The sequence below is a fragment of the Lampetra planeri genome, chromosome 20, assembly GCF_965212315.1.
Source record: "Lampetra planeri chromosome 20, kcLamPlan1.2.h2, whole genome shotgun sequence".
In the NCBI taxonomy this organism is placed as follows: domain Eukaryota; kingdom Metazoa; phylum Chordata; class Hyperoartia; order Petromyzontiformes; family Petromyzontidae; genus Lampetra; species Lampetra planeri.
In genome coordinates, this window is record NC_136126.1 from 941,694 (window position 1) to 958,247 (window position 16,554).

Genomic DNA, 16,554 nt, shown 5'->3' on the forward strand with positions numbered 1-16,554 from the left:
ACCCCCGTATGGCCTTAACAGACTGGTGGGGAAAGTGCTGTCAGCGAGTAGCACCGATGAAGGGCCAGCACACACACTCACTCGCACACTCACTGAGCCACCCACTCGCTTGCCCACTCGCACACTCACTCACCCACCCACTCGACCACTCACAAATACACCCATTCACTCGCCCACTCGCATATTCACTAACCCACTCACTCGCACACTCACTGAGCCACCCACTCGCTTGCCCACTCGCACACTCACTCACCCACCCACTCATTCGCCCACTCACTAACCACCCACTCCCTCGCCACACTGCAGGTCACCCCACTTCTCTTTCTGCATCTTCCCTCGCACTGCTGCACTTTGGAGTTCCCTCCTCCCGTCACCATCATCGTCTCTTTCCCCCACAAGCTCTGACATAACATTGCTACTCAATTCAAGAAACGCGCCAACTCTCATTTGGTACAACTTAGACGGTGCTGTTTGTTGCTGGCCGCTGTCCTGCGCTCAGCAACTGCGCGAAAAAGAAAATCCCATCCAAGCCAAGGACTGTCTGTGGTTCGTGTGTCTGTGCGTGTCCGCTCACAACAACGAGCGGAGCGCCGGGCGGATAAAACACAGCAAGTTGGCATAGTCGGGGGCACAGCTGGTGCATCGGCCAGTCGTCTCAGTCAACCCATGCACCTGTGTCTGTCCCGTGACCTCCTGCCACTGGGGGTTCGACACTTCACGTGTCCTTACGGTGCACGTAGCCTGGCACAAGCGCCGTTGTGACGTCACCGCCACTCATTGGCGAATGGGGGCGGTTGTTGTTGTTGGTGTCCGCGCCGGTTGAGTGTGTGTGTGTTCGGTGGTGCAGCGGTTGGCGCTCCCATTCGCCCCCCCCCCAGCCCCTCTAGCAACTCAATACAATGGTTTGTCATATATTCCGAAAGTAGTCATTGACGTCATTATCAGCTTTCTATTTCGCTTAGACTGTATAGTTGTGAGTGTAGCTTTATTTTTACGTCCAGCGCTTTGAGATGCTTCAATATGAAAGGCGCTTTATACGATTCAAGATTATTTTTTATGATGACTCGGGGTCGTGGTTCGATGTTAAAATCGATTTGTGAACATTTCGATGAGAGGAGTACCTTGAGTAGCGAGCGGGTCACACAAACCCGTGACGTAACAACTTCACAGATAAGCAGAGACCAGATGTCTCTTCCATATGTCTCTCCACATACACAAAAAAGTGTTTCTTACACAATACATCGACCCCCGTGGCTTTCTGGGAGTGCATCATTTCAGCAGGATTAATATATTGCAAGCCATCTCTGGACGAGTTTCGACACCCAGTGTCTCATCAGCAGAGTCGAGCTTTGCTTGACTCTGCAGGTCAGCGTCTGAAAGTCACAGGCAAGAGGAGCCCTCTCTTGAAGACATGGGTCCTCGTTCGATCCATTTAAGCTGCATACAACTAGGGTTGTCAAACTAAAACCACGACAATTTGACTCAAATATCCCCCGTATAGCCTTGACAGTTTGGGCAAGTGCTGTTACAGAGGGCAGCATGGCACTCGAGGGAATTGGTGGCCATCACCATGCCTGGCCGTCTTTTTTCTCCCTCGTGGCGATGTTTACAAATCGCACCAAGTAATCATTGTGAGGCTGAGTCGACTTAGGGGAGGCCCAGGACCGGCTCAGATAATCGTCACTGGTGTTAGCCGTGAACGGGAATCGAACTCGGGTGGCTGGGTTCGTAGCGCAGCACGCTAACCTCTCACTACACTTGCCACTCCATACTCAAACAACAACCACCGTCATTCGCCAGGCTGTGTGCACGTTGAAGCCATGCTCAACAACACGCACACACACACGTGGCAGGAGTTGCAAACCACACATTTTTGACGGCATTATATTTGTTCATGCAGACATTTTATTGTTCCAATGTCTTGGCGGTGTGGATTTCTCCGGTACAGAAAATAAGCAGGCGGGTAAAAGTGGGGGGGGGGGCTCCGTTACACCTCATCTCACGACCCTCGTCAGCGCTCGTCACGGCTCACACCGGCCTTCTTACACGTACACGCGCAGTACCGCGATTGCCAATCCACTGCTGGATGAGGGCCTAACCATGCAGACCGTGCTTCATCACGCTGGTCAGTGCAGGTTTGGTGGTGGTAGTCGCGGGGAGTGCAATGCATCACCCTCTACTTCCTACAACTGCACACAGCGGTGGTGGTGGTGATGGTTATCTTTGCCAGCGCTATCCAGGCTCAACGTTGTTCGGCGTCCGAAATCTGCTGAGATGGGGCGTGTTGCAGATGAGTTTGTCGTAGTCGACGGTTTTTAAACTGGAAAACATCCACACACGCATTGACCCGAACTCTCATATATCTTGGCTTGGTTCCGTTAAAAACGCAGCCCAAAATAATAAAACCAAACCGCTCTCATCTTAAATGGTCGTATTTTTAATTGAGTTTCACAAATGACGGTACACTTCCACCCTCTCCCTGGCTGACAAAAACTACGATGTCCCCTCGCTTTTGTCAAAACGTCTCGGCGTGTCGATGTCGAAAAAATACTGCCGTGCTCCGGAGATGATGTCTCCTGGAATACGTCCTGCGGAAACCCGGAGGCTTCCTGGAGAAGATGGTGACTCACGTCTCAGACACAGAGGCCGAGGCTGACTCAGAAGGGCTGGGATTGATGACGCTGTTGCTGAAGCAGGGCTCGGTGTGGGACAACGATTCGCAAGAACGGCCAAAAACAGAGCCCAGTGGCGTAGGAGAGTCCCATCTCATGGCCAGCCCCTCGGATCGAGGAAGGCTAGAAACGGAAACCCGACTGATGTGCCCCAACGCGTCGTCATCAATAGAGCTCTTGTCTTGCAGCTACACACCTAGCCTGCGTGCCACCGACTATCCCACATGGGCTAGAAGATCCGTTAATTATGTTTAAAAAAACACTTCAAATCGACTTGATTTTAAAGTATTTTGAAAACGATAATTATGATGATTCACGAAGGTTCAAACTTCTGTCGGACACCCCAGGACAAACCCTTACGTGTTTAGCTACAAGAGCTGATCGTTTCTCGGGTCCCACCCTCCCCTCGTGTCACCGATGTGGCGCGTGTGTGAGCTGCCGTTGAGACGCGCCGTGTGAGTCGAGATGTAGAGAGTTTATATGTAAAAAAGAAGATCAAGCAAATGCAAGCCACGTGTCACCCTCGGCTCGTGCGGTCTGCAAACCGATGACACCTTCCTCTCGTGGACATCTGCAAGGCACACACGGAGACACGCGGGCGTCAGGTGGGGCACCAATATTTGATTTGCCCATTTGCGGAAGCCACACGTTACCGCTCTAATTTAATTTAAATACAACTTGGAACGTAAAATGAAAGCATTTTCATAAAGACATTTTTCATGGTGGTTGTCAAGGGTGGCCCAACTCGTAGCTTTGGCCACCAGGGGAGGTCAAGGTGCCCCTTGCCCCCACGCTCGTTACGCTACTGGGTAGGTCGCTAGCACCACGCCCGGCCACTTTTGTCTCCACAATGCTGCTGTTTACGCACCGCACTAGGTGTGCTCCTTTAAGGCTCCGTCGACACACACACACGCATGCATATACACACGCACAATGATGCGTCATGGCTGTGGATGAGGTTAGTTGTCTCAAAGTGTAGATTTTCGTAGCCAGGTCAACGATTCATATTTGATTATGGGTTAGGTCACGTGGTATAGCTGTATGCCAATGTTCGTTGATGTTCAACTCAGTCATGAGAAGTCTCAAGTCAGCACATTTATTTTTGCGGTGTACATCACGTTCACTGTGTAAATGTGGCAATCTCGTCGGGTGGTGGAGGGTCAGTGATACTGCAGCACGTGGCCTAATCCGCCACGTGGGTTCGGCGATCTTGGGAGTCGTCGGGCGTACCGTGCCGCGAGCGCGCTGCTCTAGTTGACCTGGCTGCCCGAGGACGAGCGGGTGATGGTCATCGTGCTGCTGGAGCTGCCACTGCATACACATCATCATCATCGTCATTCACTTCATCATTCACATTATAATCATCAACAGCATCGTCATCGAAATCATCATCGATATCATCATCAACATCTTTGTCATCAATATGATCATCATCACTGTAATAATAATGATCGCTACAATAATATTGTCATCATCACTAAAATACTGTGATCATTATGATCTCTTGTTGTCACGCTGCAATGATAAAATAATATCATAATCTTGCTATTCATGTATTTATTTACATTCTCACCTCGTCGGGCCTTTAAGCGGCATCATTGTCTGAACTGTCTCTCGTCTGGTTAGAGTTGAAGGTTTAACGATAATTCCGATAACACCATCATCATCATCGTCGGTGTGAATTTGGAAACACTCACCCCATTCCGGCGCTGCCTCCTGTGGAAGGTCAAAACGAGAAAGATTAAAATATGCCTTTTTGATGTTATTATTGCACCGTTGTGGAGAACATAATATAATAATGTAACAAATTTGACCGGTTTCGACGTTCAGTGTCTCAACCGTCGAGTCAGATTTTCTGAAAGCGTTGCTGGTGCACTGCCAGTTGTTTATAAGCAAGAATTTTGGGGCAGAATGAGGATTGGGAAGCGCAGGAGGAGGTGGATGAGTGGGAAGAACAGTAACAGGCGGAGGAAGAGGATCAGGAGAAGTGGGAAGAGCAGGAGGAGGTGGAGGAAGAGGAGGAGTGGGGTGTGCAGCAGGAGGAGTGGAGCCTCACCGGTGGTGTAGAAGCCGCCGTGGTTGGCGGTGGAGGAAGAGCCGCCCGAGGGAAGCAGCACCGTCGGGGCCTGGCCCGCGGTGATGTTGGCGAGCCTGCGGGGCGTGGCACACATCACCACCATCAACATCACCATCAGCACCACCATCATCACTACCATCATCATTACCACCATCAACAAAATTATCATCACCATCATAATCACCATCATTATCACAATCATCACAGTCGCTGTTAAGATCATTATCATCACCATCATCACTACGATTATCAAGATCATTACCACCATCATCATCAATATTGCAGCCATCATCATCACCACCACCACCACCATCACCACCACCACCACCATCACCACCACCACCACCACCACCAACCACCCTCGCGACTCACTTGGTGTCCCCTCCGTCGAGCAGGCGGCGGTAGGTGGCGATCTCGGCCTCGAGCTTCATCTTCATGTTGAGGAGGTCCGCGTAATCCTTCAGCTGGCGGTTGATGTCGCAGCGCAGGGACGTGAGCTCGGCCTCGAGCCGCGCCAGGATGTTCTGGTAGCCGGAGAGGTCGCGCGCGTTGCGATCCTCTGTGTCGGCGAGAGTGTCCTCCAGCGAGCGGATCTGCGAGGTTAAGAGCCTCTGTGTGAGCCTATGGGTCTCTGTGTGAGTCCATGGGCCTCTGTATGAGTATATGGGCCTCTGTGTGAGTCTACGGGTCTCTATGTGAGTATATGGATATCTATGCGAATCTATTGGTCTTTGTAAATATATGGGTGTATATGTGAGTCTTTGGGTCTATATGTGAGTCTAATGGTCTTTATTTAATTATGTGGGTCTATATGTGAGTCTATGAGTCTCTGTGTGATTCCATTGGTCTGTGCGTGGTTCTATGAGTGTCTATGTTATTCTGTGGGTTAATATGTGAGTCTATGAGTCTCTATGTAATTCTGTGGGTCTGTATGCGAGTCCATGGATCGATTTGTGAGTCTTTGGCGGACGCCACTCACCATGCTGCGCATGGAGTCGAGCTCCACCTGGAGCCCCTGCATGGAGCGCCGCGTCTCCTGCAGCTCTGTCTTGACCGTGATGGTCACCTGGTTCTGCTGCACCGACACCTGCTTCACCGTTTCCAGCTGCAGTAGCAACAGCGGCAGCAGCAGCAGGGCGGGGAAGAGGGGGGGCGGTGGGGGAGAGGAGCAGAGAGGCCCGGAGATGCGGAGGAAATGGGTGAGCAGAGAGCGAGCGGGGGAGGTGGAGGAGAGAGGTGGGGAGAGGAGGAGAAATGAGGAGAGAAAGGAGGAGAGCAGAACGGTTGATTTATAGACAAAAGAGATCAAGGGAGAGAGAGAGAGGAGGGTCAGGGTTCAAGTGATTAGTCGAGTGGTGTGTCTTTCATCCTCAAACGATGGCTCGCTTGCTGCACTCGCTCCAACGGTGTTTCAGGAGGCTACACGGGGGAGCTTTGTCTGTGCGTGCCGCACCTGCTTGCGGAAGGCCTCCTCCGCCTCGTCGCGGCTGCGGGCGATCATCCCCTCGTACTGTGACCGGATGTCGGCGAGGATGCGCGCCAGGTCGGCCCCCTTCACGTTGTCCACCTCCACCGACATGGACGTGTCGGCGATCTGAGCTCGCAGTGCCAGCACCTCCTGCAAGCGGGCGGCACGGGGCCAGTCACGGGGCACAACCACGGGGTCATCATCAGGTGGTGCGTCTGCCGGTCATCTCAGTCAGTTAACACATGGCACCTGCTGGGTCTGTTTCGTAACCTCCCACCAGCGGGCCTTCGACACTTCATGTGGCCTCAAAGTGCACCTAGCATGGCACGAGCGCCGTGGTGACGTCACTGCCACTTAGTTGTGAATGGCAGTTGTGTCAAAAAATGTCCGTCTTCCTATCTGCCCTTCTTCCGTCTATCTGTCTGTCTCGAGATTTCTCTGTCAATTTGCCCGCCTGTCTGCCCCTCTGCCTGTCTGTTCGTCTGTCTATCCTTTGAGTTGCCCAGCTTTCTAGAACTCTGTCTGTCTATCCGTCTGTCAGTCTATAGATCTGTCTGTCCATCTCTCTCTCTGTCCCTCCCAACCCCCCTCCCACCATGATCATGAATGCACGGCAGCTAAATCACGGGCAATGTAAATGTGTCTGCCGGGGCGGGGGGGCACGTGGAGGGCACCTGCTCGTGGTTCTTCTTCATGAAGATGAGCTCCTCCCGGAGGGCCTCGATCTCTCCCTCCAGCCCCATGCGTGCCATGTTGTACTCGTCCAGGAGGCACTTGAGGTTCGCGATGTCCATCTCCACCGAGTTGCGCAGCGCCAGCTCCGTCTCCCACCTGAGTGGAGCGGCACCGGCGTTGTCAGACGGCTCGTCGCGGCACAATGGGTAGGGCCGGACGACCAGGAGAATTGTCCGCGGAAGCAGATACCACAGAACTACTTCTGAGGTCACGTCAAGCGAGCACATTTTATCCAACGGGTCTGGATGGATGTTGAGCACAAACGTGGGTGGCGAATGCGAAGGGTTGTGCTTGCGTTACAGAACAGCCCAAGGAAGTGAATACCACATAACTACTTCTGAGATTCCGTCATATGGGTAATTTGGTACAATTTAGCTAACGGAAAGGACATATGCAGACACCTCACGCAAAGTGCCTTTCTTCGTGTTAAAGGACGGCCCGCTGAAGTGGATAGGACAAAATTACTTCTTACATCTCTTCAAGCGAGCAGTGACATCTGCAACGGGTATTAGTGAAATACTTTAAAGACGAGGACGGTGTCTTGACTTTAATGCCACCCGGGGAAGCACCACTGCCTCTAATATTGAGAGCCTTGATTTATTAATTGATGGACACACTATCACGTTCAAATTATATTTTGCAGTTAACTTGGAATATATCCAGCACTTAGAATTAAAGAAAACTATCACGTTTATAGCAGGGCGTGTGAGAAGGTGATACCACACAGTGTGGATAAAAGGCAAATGAAGGGATATCAGATGTAGTTCTGTGATGTCAACTTCCACAGGTCGTTGTCTAATACGGGGTGAAGCTACACTGATTTGTAAGTCCCCAGTAAAAATATCTGTGCCTCATAAAAACACATTCTACAATGACATGGGTGTGGAGCAGTGGCGCGGTGGTTAGTGCACTGCACTGTATACCCAGCGACCTGAAAAATGTTAACTGCATTTTAAAAAAAGTCACTCACTTGGAACGGAAGTCATCGGCTGCCAGCCTGGCATTGTCGATCTCCAGGCTGACCCGGGCATTCTCCAGGGTCTGGGTCAGAATCTGTGGTACCAAATGAAACATAGTGAGCAGATGCGGACACAATAAGTGGGCGTAAGCCAATGACCAAACCACCTGGAGTGCACCCAATCTCATCAGGCCTTGGAAGATAATCAGGTTTGAGTCTGAAGAGTGCCTGCATGGGTGACAACCAGGCACAAAAACAACAACAACGTAGGAATCTGGAATGTCTTCGACTGGTGCAGGGCTGGGGGTGCCACGGTGGTGAGATGTTAACTACCTCGCCTGGTATACAGGAGGTCATGGGTTCAATCCCGACCCTGGCGCCTGCTGCTGTATATTTGGAGTTTGTGTGTTCTCCGCGTGGTCACGTGGATTTTTCTCCAGGTCTTCCGGTTTTTCTCTTCCCATTTAGAATCAACATCACCCGTTTAGAGTATTTGGTTTGCGATAGATGTCCACATGATAAGCCACTTCGCTGAGCTGTCATTTGTGGCCAGGTCGCTTCCGAAAAAGTGCTACACAGCTCAGTGGATCTTTCCTGGTAAAATCGAAAATAGTTTTATATTAGTTTAGTACCTGAGATCATGACCTCATTCCTTTGAGTGGGAAAGCACCTTGAATTTCCAGATTTAAAAGCAACAAAAATGAGATGCACTTGGTGAGGTCAGAGTTTTGACTGACATCATAGGCCATTCAATAGCCTACCTAGGCTCTCCAGTTTAATTAACATTCGATCATTCTTACGATAGTCATTGTGGCCTCTATTACAGACACCCCACAGATAGAAAGATGGACACAGTGAGCTAAAGAGTTAACAACTGTATTATTAAGGATAGTTAAAATCTTATCAATAAATCCCATAGTGTCTGGGACATTGGGAAGAGATGTGATTAGGGTTGGCACCTTTCAGAGTTTGACCGGGCCAATCCAGGAATTGGCATCTGTGTGTCAGGTGGCAGCAGGATTTTATTTCTACCGAGATCTGGTCCGGCTATTGCTGAGTTCGCAGTCGACTGCGCATTGTTCATAATAGAGAAATACGTTCGGGTTTGGCCTGCAGTGTAAAAGCTAGCAGCGCTGGGTGCGGCCGAGTACCTTGGCCCTCAGGTCCTCGATGGCCGAGTAGTAGACGCTGTAGTCCTTGATGGATGGACCTTTCCCCTTGAGCAGCTCCTTGATCTTGATCTCGATCTCCTTGTTGGCGTGCTCCAGGATGCGAACCTTCTCGATGTAGCCGGCCAGGCGGTCGTTCAGGCCCTGCAGCTCCTGCTTCTCGTCACTGCCGTGGATGATGCCGGCGCCCAGGCCCATGCCCATGCCCAGGCCGTAGTTGCTCTGGTACCCGAGGCCGCCCCCGTAGCAGCCGCCGGCGATGATGCTGTGGCCTCCGCGCAGGCCGCCACCGTACGTGCTGGAGGAGCTGCTCACCTGTTGCCGGGGAAGAAGAATTAAAATATCTTCTATTCACAATAATAATTGTGTAATGTGAATGTATGCACTGTAGTAGATAGAGTAGATTTGGTATCCGCACCATTCGTTGTGATAACTGTGTTGATGTCCCATTTCTTCAATTAGTTCGTCATTGTTTTATTTTCTGAGAGTTTTGTATTTACTTAACAATTGTTATTTAAATAGGATTTAGCCCCTTCGTGTGATTATGGATATCATTATTGTCCAGCGTTGTGAGATGCAATTAGCAAGAATGACGCTATATAAATCTTTGATTATTACTACTTTATACTCATAGCCTACTGAAAGCGTAAAGCATGTTATTTTTTCATCATCTTGATACTGGCAAAAAGGGTCCCATAGATTATTTTGACACTTGTTAATTTATACGCAAACACGATATATTGTTATTTACCCTGTTTGCACTAAGTTCTAGCATGGGTTTCGTGTAAATAATTTGTTGTTTTTGCTTTTGTTAGTTTGCACATTTCTTCCGCCCTGCGATGTCTTCTGACTGTCGCCACTGCTGACGGCCTAGGGCTGTGGTTGTCCTTGTAACGGAGCTGCTGAGCTCAACAGGGCCCTCCCCGGCTGAGATCATTCAGCCTGAGTCACGTTCTGGTCCAGTGTTCTTCACTAATGTTCAGAGCGGGGCCACTTTCGCCGATGAGACATCATCAGTGTGAGGGCCACCACACATTTGAAACTATTTAGGTTTTGGGGATGTGTCCCCCCCAATATATATTATACATTACGGCCTTGGCTTCGAGGCCCCCTCTCTCAACACTCACCACGCGCCGTGTCCCCACGCTGCCACCAGCCGATCGACTGGAGAAGCCTCCCACACCTCCGTGACGGATCTTCATTGTGGACGTCATGGTGTCTCTGTCATGGCGATCGACCGGGCGCGGAGAGATGTTAAGTGCGGCGGTCAGAATGAGAGGAGACCACAGAAAAAGCAGGAAACGGACATCACGATACATCGTCGTATCGTGAACATCAATATCGTATTGTATCGCGGCAACCCTAACCACAGCCGTAATCACAGGTAACAACAACTCAACACATTATATTAATAGCACTGCCGTTAAAGGAAACAGACCACGAGAGACAACATTTTGGGCTCATGGCCCTTGTTCATAATAAAGAGATGAAGGGCCATTTCTTGAAATGCCGAGTTTAGTTTTATATGTAACGTGCGTTGTTAACGAATGTGTTGAGTTCATTTGTTCTTTGTGCTCCAGAGCCATTGCCAGCGCAGCAGCAGCATCATCATCACATCTCTGCTCGTCGTCTCATCAGAGGCGAGCACCACTCCAGCCAAACGCCGCCGTCTCCTCCTCCTCGTGAGAGACCCGACGGCGCAGAAGATCCCTGGCGTCTATCTTCCACCCTGAAGCTCATGGACCACAACCCCTGATCCACATCCACTGCACTAACCGTGGCGGCAGCAGCAGTTGCCGATACTTATCAGAATATTTATTTAGACTGGAGGAGTCCGATGCGCTATGAAGCCCTTTTTGTATCTATGTATGTTGCACTTCTTTCGCACCGTACATATCCAACTGTGCTAATCGGAGGTCCAGTTGATACTCGATGACGGACAAATGGGACATGTGCAGTACACACACAGAAAAACAGGCAGTGTGCGGCGACTGTGGGCACCCAGAACAGACCCGTGGAACATCGAATGACTCAAAGCCTCAATCACAAATACAGGTACCCTACAAAGGAGGAGGCATCATCACAGCGATACACCACTCTGGTACCCCTGACACAATGATCTGGTTCATTAACCACCTCAATGTGGAATTGCAGTTGTTGAGCTGTATCAACATTAGCCATACGATGAAGAAGATCCATAGACTCACATGGAGACCTATAGACTCACACAAATATCTACAGATTCATACTGAGACCCATAGACTCACATGGAGACCTATAGACTCACACAAAGATCTACGGATTCATACTGAGACCCATAGACTCACATGGAGACCTATAGACTCACACAAAGATCTACAGATTCATACTGAGACCCATAGACTCACGTGGAGACCTATAGACTCACACAAAGATCTACAGATTCATACTGAGACCCATAGACTCACATGGAGACCTATAGACTCACACAAATATCTACAGATTCATACTGAGACCCATAGACTCACATGGAGACCTATAGACTCACACAAAGATCTACGGATTCATACTGAGACCCATAGACTCACATGGAGACCTATAGACTCACACAAATATCTACAGATTCATACTGAGACCCATAGACTCACATGGAGACCTATAGACTCACACAAAGATCTACAGATTCATACTGAGACCCATAGACTCACGTCGAGACCTATAAACTCACACACAGTTACATATGAAGGCATCGTCAAAAAACAGTACACTACACTCCACGACTGTTGACAATGATTTGCCTCTATATCAACATCAGCCATCCACAGAAGAAGAAGACCACTGCAGCCATACCTGTGGATGTGTCGGGTGATGTCTGGCAGGCAGGAGGTTCTTTGAGAAGATTCTGGTGAGAGAATGAGGGACAGAGGAGGACACGGGTCCTTATATCTCCACTCAGATCGATGGGCGGAACGTGACTCCACCCATCTCAGGGTTGGGACATGTCCAGTGGATTAGCTCCCTAAGCCAGAATAATTCATGTCAATTTTTGTCTATGAAAAAAATATATAACACGTTTGCTGTCTCTTTGAGAACACCGCGTAATCCGTGCGGTGTTGAGAAATGAGTTTGCTCAGACGTTACGCACGCATTAAGGAATTCAACAAAAATCCACCCTGCAAAAACTGAGCTTCATAATGAAACGCGTGCAGCGTGTCACTGTGTCTGAAGAGTAACGTTTGCAATCAGTGCGTAGTGTCTGCTTCAACGTGTGGCAATATAGAGATTGATAAAACAAATATATGGATAATCAGTTAACGAAATACTAGGCCATCAGCCATCACTAGAGACCATCACTCATCAGTGCAGACCATCACTCATCACTAGAGACCATCATCATCGCTAGAGACCATCACTAGAGACCATCACCCATCACGAGAGACTATCACCCATCACGAGAGACCATCACTAGAGACCATCACTAGAGACCATCACTAGACACCATCACTAGAGACCATCACTCATCACTAGATACCATCACTCATCACTAGAGACCATCACCCATCACGAGAGACCATCACTAGAGACCATCACTAGATACCATCACTAGACACCATCACTAGAGACCATCACTCATCACTAGATACCATCACTCATCACTAGAGAACATCACTAGAGACCATCACCCATCACTAGAGACCATCACCATCACTAGAGACCATCACTAGAGACCATCACCATCACTACAGACCATCACTAGAGACCATCACCATCACTAGAGACCATCACTAGAGACCATCACCCATCACTAGAGACCATCACTAGAGACCATCACCCATCACTAAAGACCATCACTAGAGACCATCACTAGAGACCATCACTCATCACTAGAGACCATCACTCATCACTAGAGACCATCACTAGAGACCATCACTAGAGACCATCACTAGAGACCATCACTCATCACTAGAGACCATCACTCATCACTAGAGACCATCACTAGAGACCATCACTAGAGACCATCACTAGAGACCATCACTACAGACCATCACTAGAGACCATCACTAGAGACCATCACTACAGACCATCACTAGAGACCATCACCATCACTAGAGACCATCACTGGAGACCATCACCATCACTAGAGACCATCACTAGAGACCATCACTAGAGACCATCACCCATCACTAGAGACCATCACTAGAGACCATCACTCATCACTAGGGACCATCACTAGAGACCATCACCATCACTAGAGACCATCACTAGAGACCATCACCCATCACTAGAGACCATCACTAGAGACCATCACTAGAGACCATCACCCATCACTACAGACCATCACTAGAGACCATCACTAGAGACCATCACTAGAGACCTTCACTAGAGACCATCACCCATCACTACAGACCATCACTACAGACCATCACTAGAGACCATCACCATCACTAGAGACCATCACTAGAGACCATCACCATCACTAGAGACCATCACTAGAGACCATCACCATCACTACAGACCATCACTACAGACCATCACTGGAGACCATCACCATCACTAGAGACCATCACTAGAGACCATCACCATCACTAGAGACCATCACTAGAGACCATCACCATCACTACAGACCATCACTACAGACCATCACTGGAGACCATCACCATCACTAGAGACCATCACTAGAGACCATCACTAGAGACCATCACTAGAGACCATCACCCATCACTACAGACCATCACTAGAGACCATCACCATCACTAGAGACCATCACTAGAGACCATCACCTCCACTAGAGACCATCACTAGAGACCATCACTAGAGACCATCACCTCCACTAGAGACCATCACTAGAGACCATCAGCCATCACTACAGACCATCACCATCACTAGAGACCATCACTAGAGACCATCACCATCACTAGAGACCATCACTACAGACCATCACTAGAGACCATCACCATCAATACAGACCATCACTAGAGACCATCACCATCACTAGAAACCATCACCATCACTAGAGACCATCACTAGAGAACATCACTAGAGACCATCACCATCACTAGAGATCATCACTAGAGACCATCACCATCACTAGATACCATCACCATCACTAGAGACCATCACTAGAGACCATCACTAGTGACCATCACCATCACTAGAGACCATCACCCATCACTAGAGACCATCACTAGAGACCATCACTAGAGACCAGTGGTTCTCAACTGGGGGTATGTGGACACCTGGGGGTACATGTCAATGTCCCAGGAGGTACGTGAGGTGATGTATAAATGTGTGAAATTATATAATGCGCGAGAGTCGTTGGTGAATAATCATGTATGAACCTGCCAATATAAAATAACGAAGACAAATCTTAAATCCATATGGAAACCTCGAACGCTATGAAAGACCTTTCCAAACGCATTGATCGTCAACAATGCGGTATCCAAGAGTAACCAGCGAGCAAGACCAAATGATGTAACGCGTGCAAAGAGTCCGGAGAACATTTTTAATTCGCTTGCAGCTACTAGCAAGCTCGTTAGGATACCTCACCAAATGGACAGTTGTTTGAAATGTTGATTTATAATATGTATTAAATACTCTCAAACACAACTATCGGCAGTTGCAGAATATGCTTGCCAACAAGGACACTCAATTTATTTTGAAGTGTTGTGCAAAACTAATATTACTGGCCAAGACTAATTCGAGAATCCATTGAAATTGAGAGAAATACAAATAACTTTAACCGATCTGACAGCTACAGGCTTAGTGCGGCCTGGAAGCGTATTATTAAGCAATTGTAAGATGAGGAGATGAAGAGGAAGGCAGAAGAAGAGGTGGGGCGATGTGGTGCGATCGGACGTGGTGGCCAGAGGAGAGATTTCGAGGAAACACAAACTAATTAAATTATTACCAATCATATTCTTTGGGTCTTTCGGTAAAGTCACGTAGATAGGTTCAAATAAAATAACAAAAAACTACGACGTTTCGATCGCAACATAAACGTTTGTCATCAGGAAGAGGGGTTTAGCTTCTAAACAGTTCGCCTTTAGAAGCTAACCCCCTCTTCCTGATGACGAACGCTTGTGTTGTGATCGAAACGTCGTAGTTTTTGTTATTTTTAAATCCTTTATATTAAGTTCGCTTGCTTGCTTAGGACCGTGCAAATCTTTCGGTCGTTTTTTAACCCACTTCCCGTGATCCAATCGAGCTGATATTTTGCACACACACTCGTTGTGCGTGACAATGCATTTTCGTGAAAATTGTTTCCAAAATTTTACACTGTTAAGAGAATTTTTTTTTCAATATTTAATTACCAATTGTTTAATGCTGCCAGACAATCTGCTGACCCATAGGTGGCAGCCATCTCAAGCCAGAGGACGAGAGGACTCTAGCCGCCCCGATGCCACGCATATAAAGGATTTATAGTGAAAAACTTTGTTTTTACGGGTTTACTTGTTTGGCTATTTTCTTTGAACCTACCTACGTGACTGTACCGACAGACCCAAAGAATATTCATTCCTGCAGTCACGAAAGCTTTACGTCAAGATTACCAATCAATTATGTAATTATAATACCCCCCTCCCTCGCCTATGATTCATGCACCTGATGGGTTCAGTGATGACGTCGTTCTGCTGCTGCTCTATTTAAGACCGGAAGCAGTTGGATGGCTTCACTATTCTGGCAAATCGCCCGATGATGCTGGATGTAATTACCAGCGAAACGTCGTACTACTCAAATTGTAAATGTTGTGGATTCACTCTCTAATACGCCCGTGGGCTGAAGTAGTGACAAATCGCTTACGAATTGGCTATGTCGGGTGGTGGAGGGTTACGACACATTTACTTACGCGATCTAACCCAAAAACCTTTATTGCGAATAATATTGGTGGCGAAAGCTTACACATTAAACTAAAATATTGATGTTCATTATTCACACTTTTATTTCTCAAAACCAAGTTGGGTCGAGCAATTGGGTACTCTTGAAACAAAATTCAACAAGGGGGTGGTACAGCAGCCATAAAAACGTTGAGAACCACTTGCTCTAAAGTCTAAACCATCACTCATCAGTACAGACAGTGCCGGATAATTCTAGTAGCACAAGTAGCAAATGCTTCGGGCCCGCGCTTTCTAGTGTCACTCGTTAAATGATTTCAAGCTATCAATTCCGATTCAGTGATTCTGCACTTGCTCTATTACTATAGTACTATACTGCCTTCAACTTTTATGAACGACTGGGTGTTTAAGGTTGCGTTATGTCGTATTATCTGGCTGTATAGCAAATGAAAAAATACAATTACTTTACTATGCCAGTAAAACATTTGTGTTTTAATATTAGTTTAGGGCCCTATATAACACGTGCTACAGGCCCCGCACTAGCTTAATCCGTCACTGAGCACAGACCACCATCCATCACTATGGACCAGTGGGTCCCAGCCCGTGGTCCGCTCAATGTCTGGACGTTGGCAGGGGGTCCCACGCACTCGGCAAGCTTGGGCACCG

At 48.4% G+C, this 16,554-nt stretch overlaps 1 protein-coding gene across 1 annotated transcript; it reads right to left on the minus strand.

Moving 5' to 3' along the window:
* Positions 1–3,922: 3,922 nt before the first annotated feature.
* Positions 3,923–10,441, minus strand: LOC144724478 (keratin, type 1 cytoskeletal 11-like). Its single transcript, XM_078603668.1, has 10 exons — positions 10,207–10,441; positions 9,062–9,394; positions 7,923–8,005; positions 6,892–7,048; positions 6,203–6,367; positions 5,729–5,854; positions 5,122–5,342; positions 4,729–4,823; positions 4,370–4,388; positions 3,923–3,983 (listed from the first exon to the last, which is right to left on the minus strand). The coding sequence occupies exons 1-10, from the start codon at positions 10,396–10,398 to the stop codon at positions 3,923–3,925; spliced, it is 1,452 nt and encodes a 483-aa protein (XP_078459794.1). The 5' UTR covers positions 10,399–10,441.
* Positions 10,442–16,554: the final 6,113 nt, after the last annotated feature.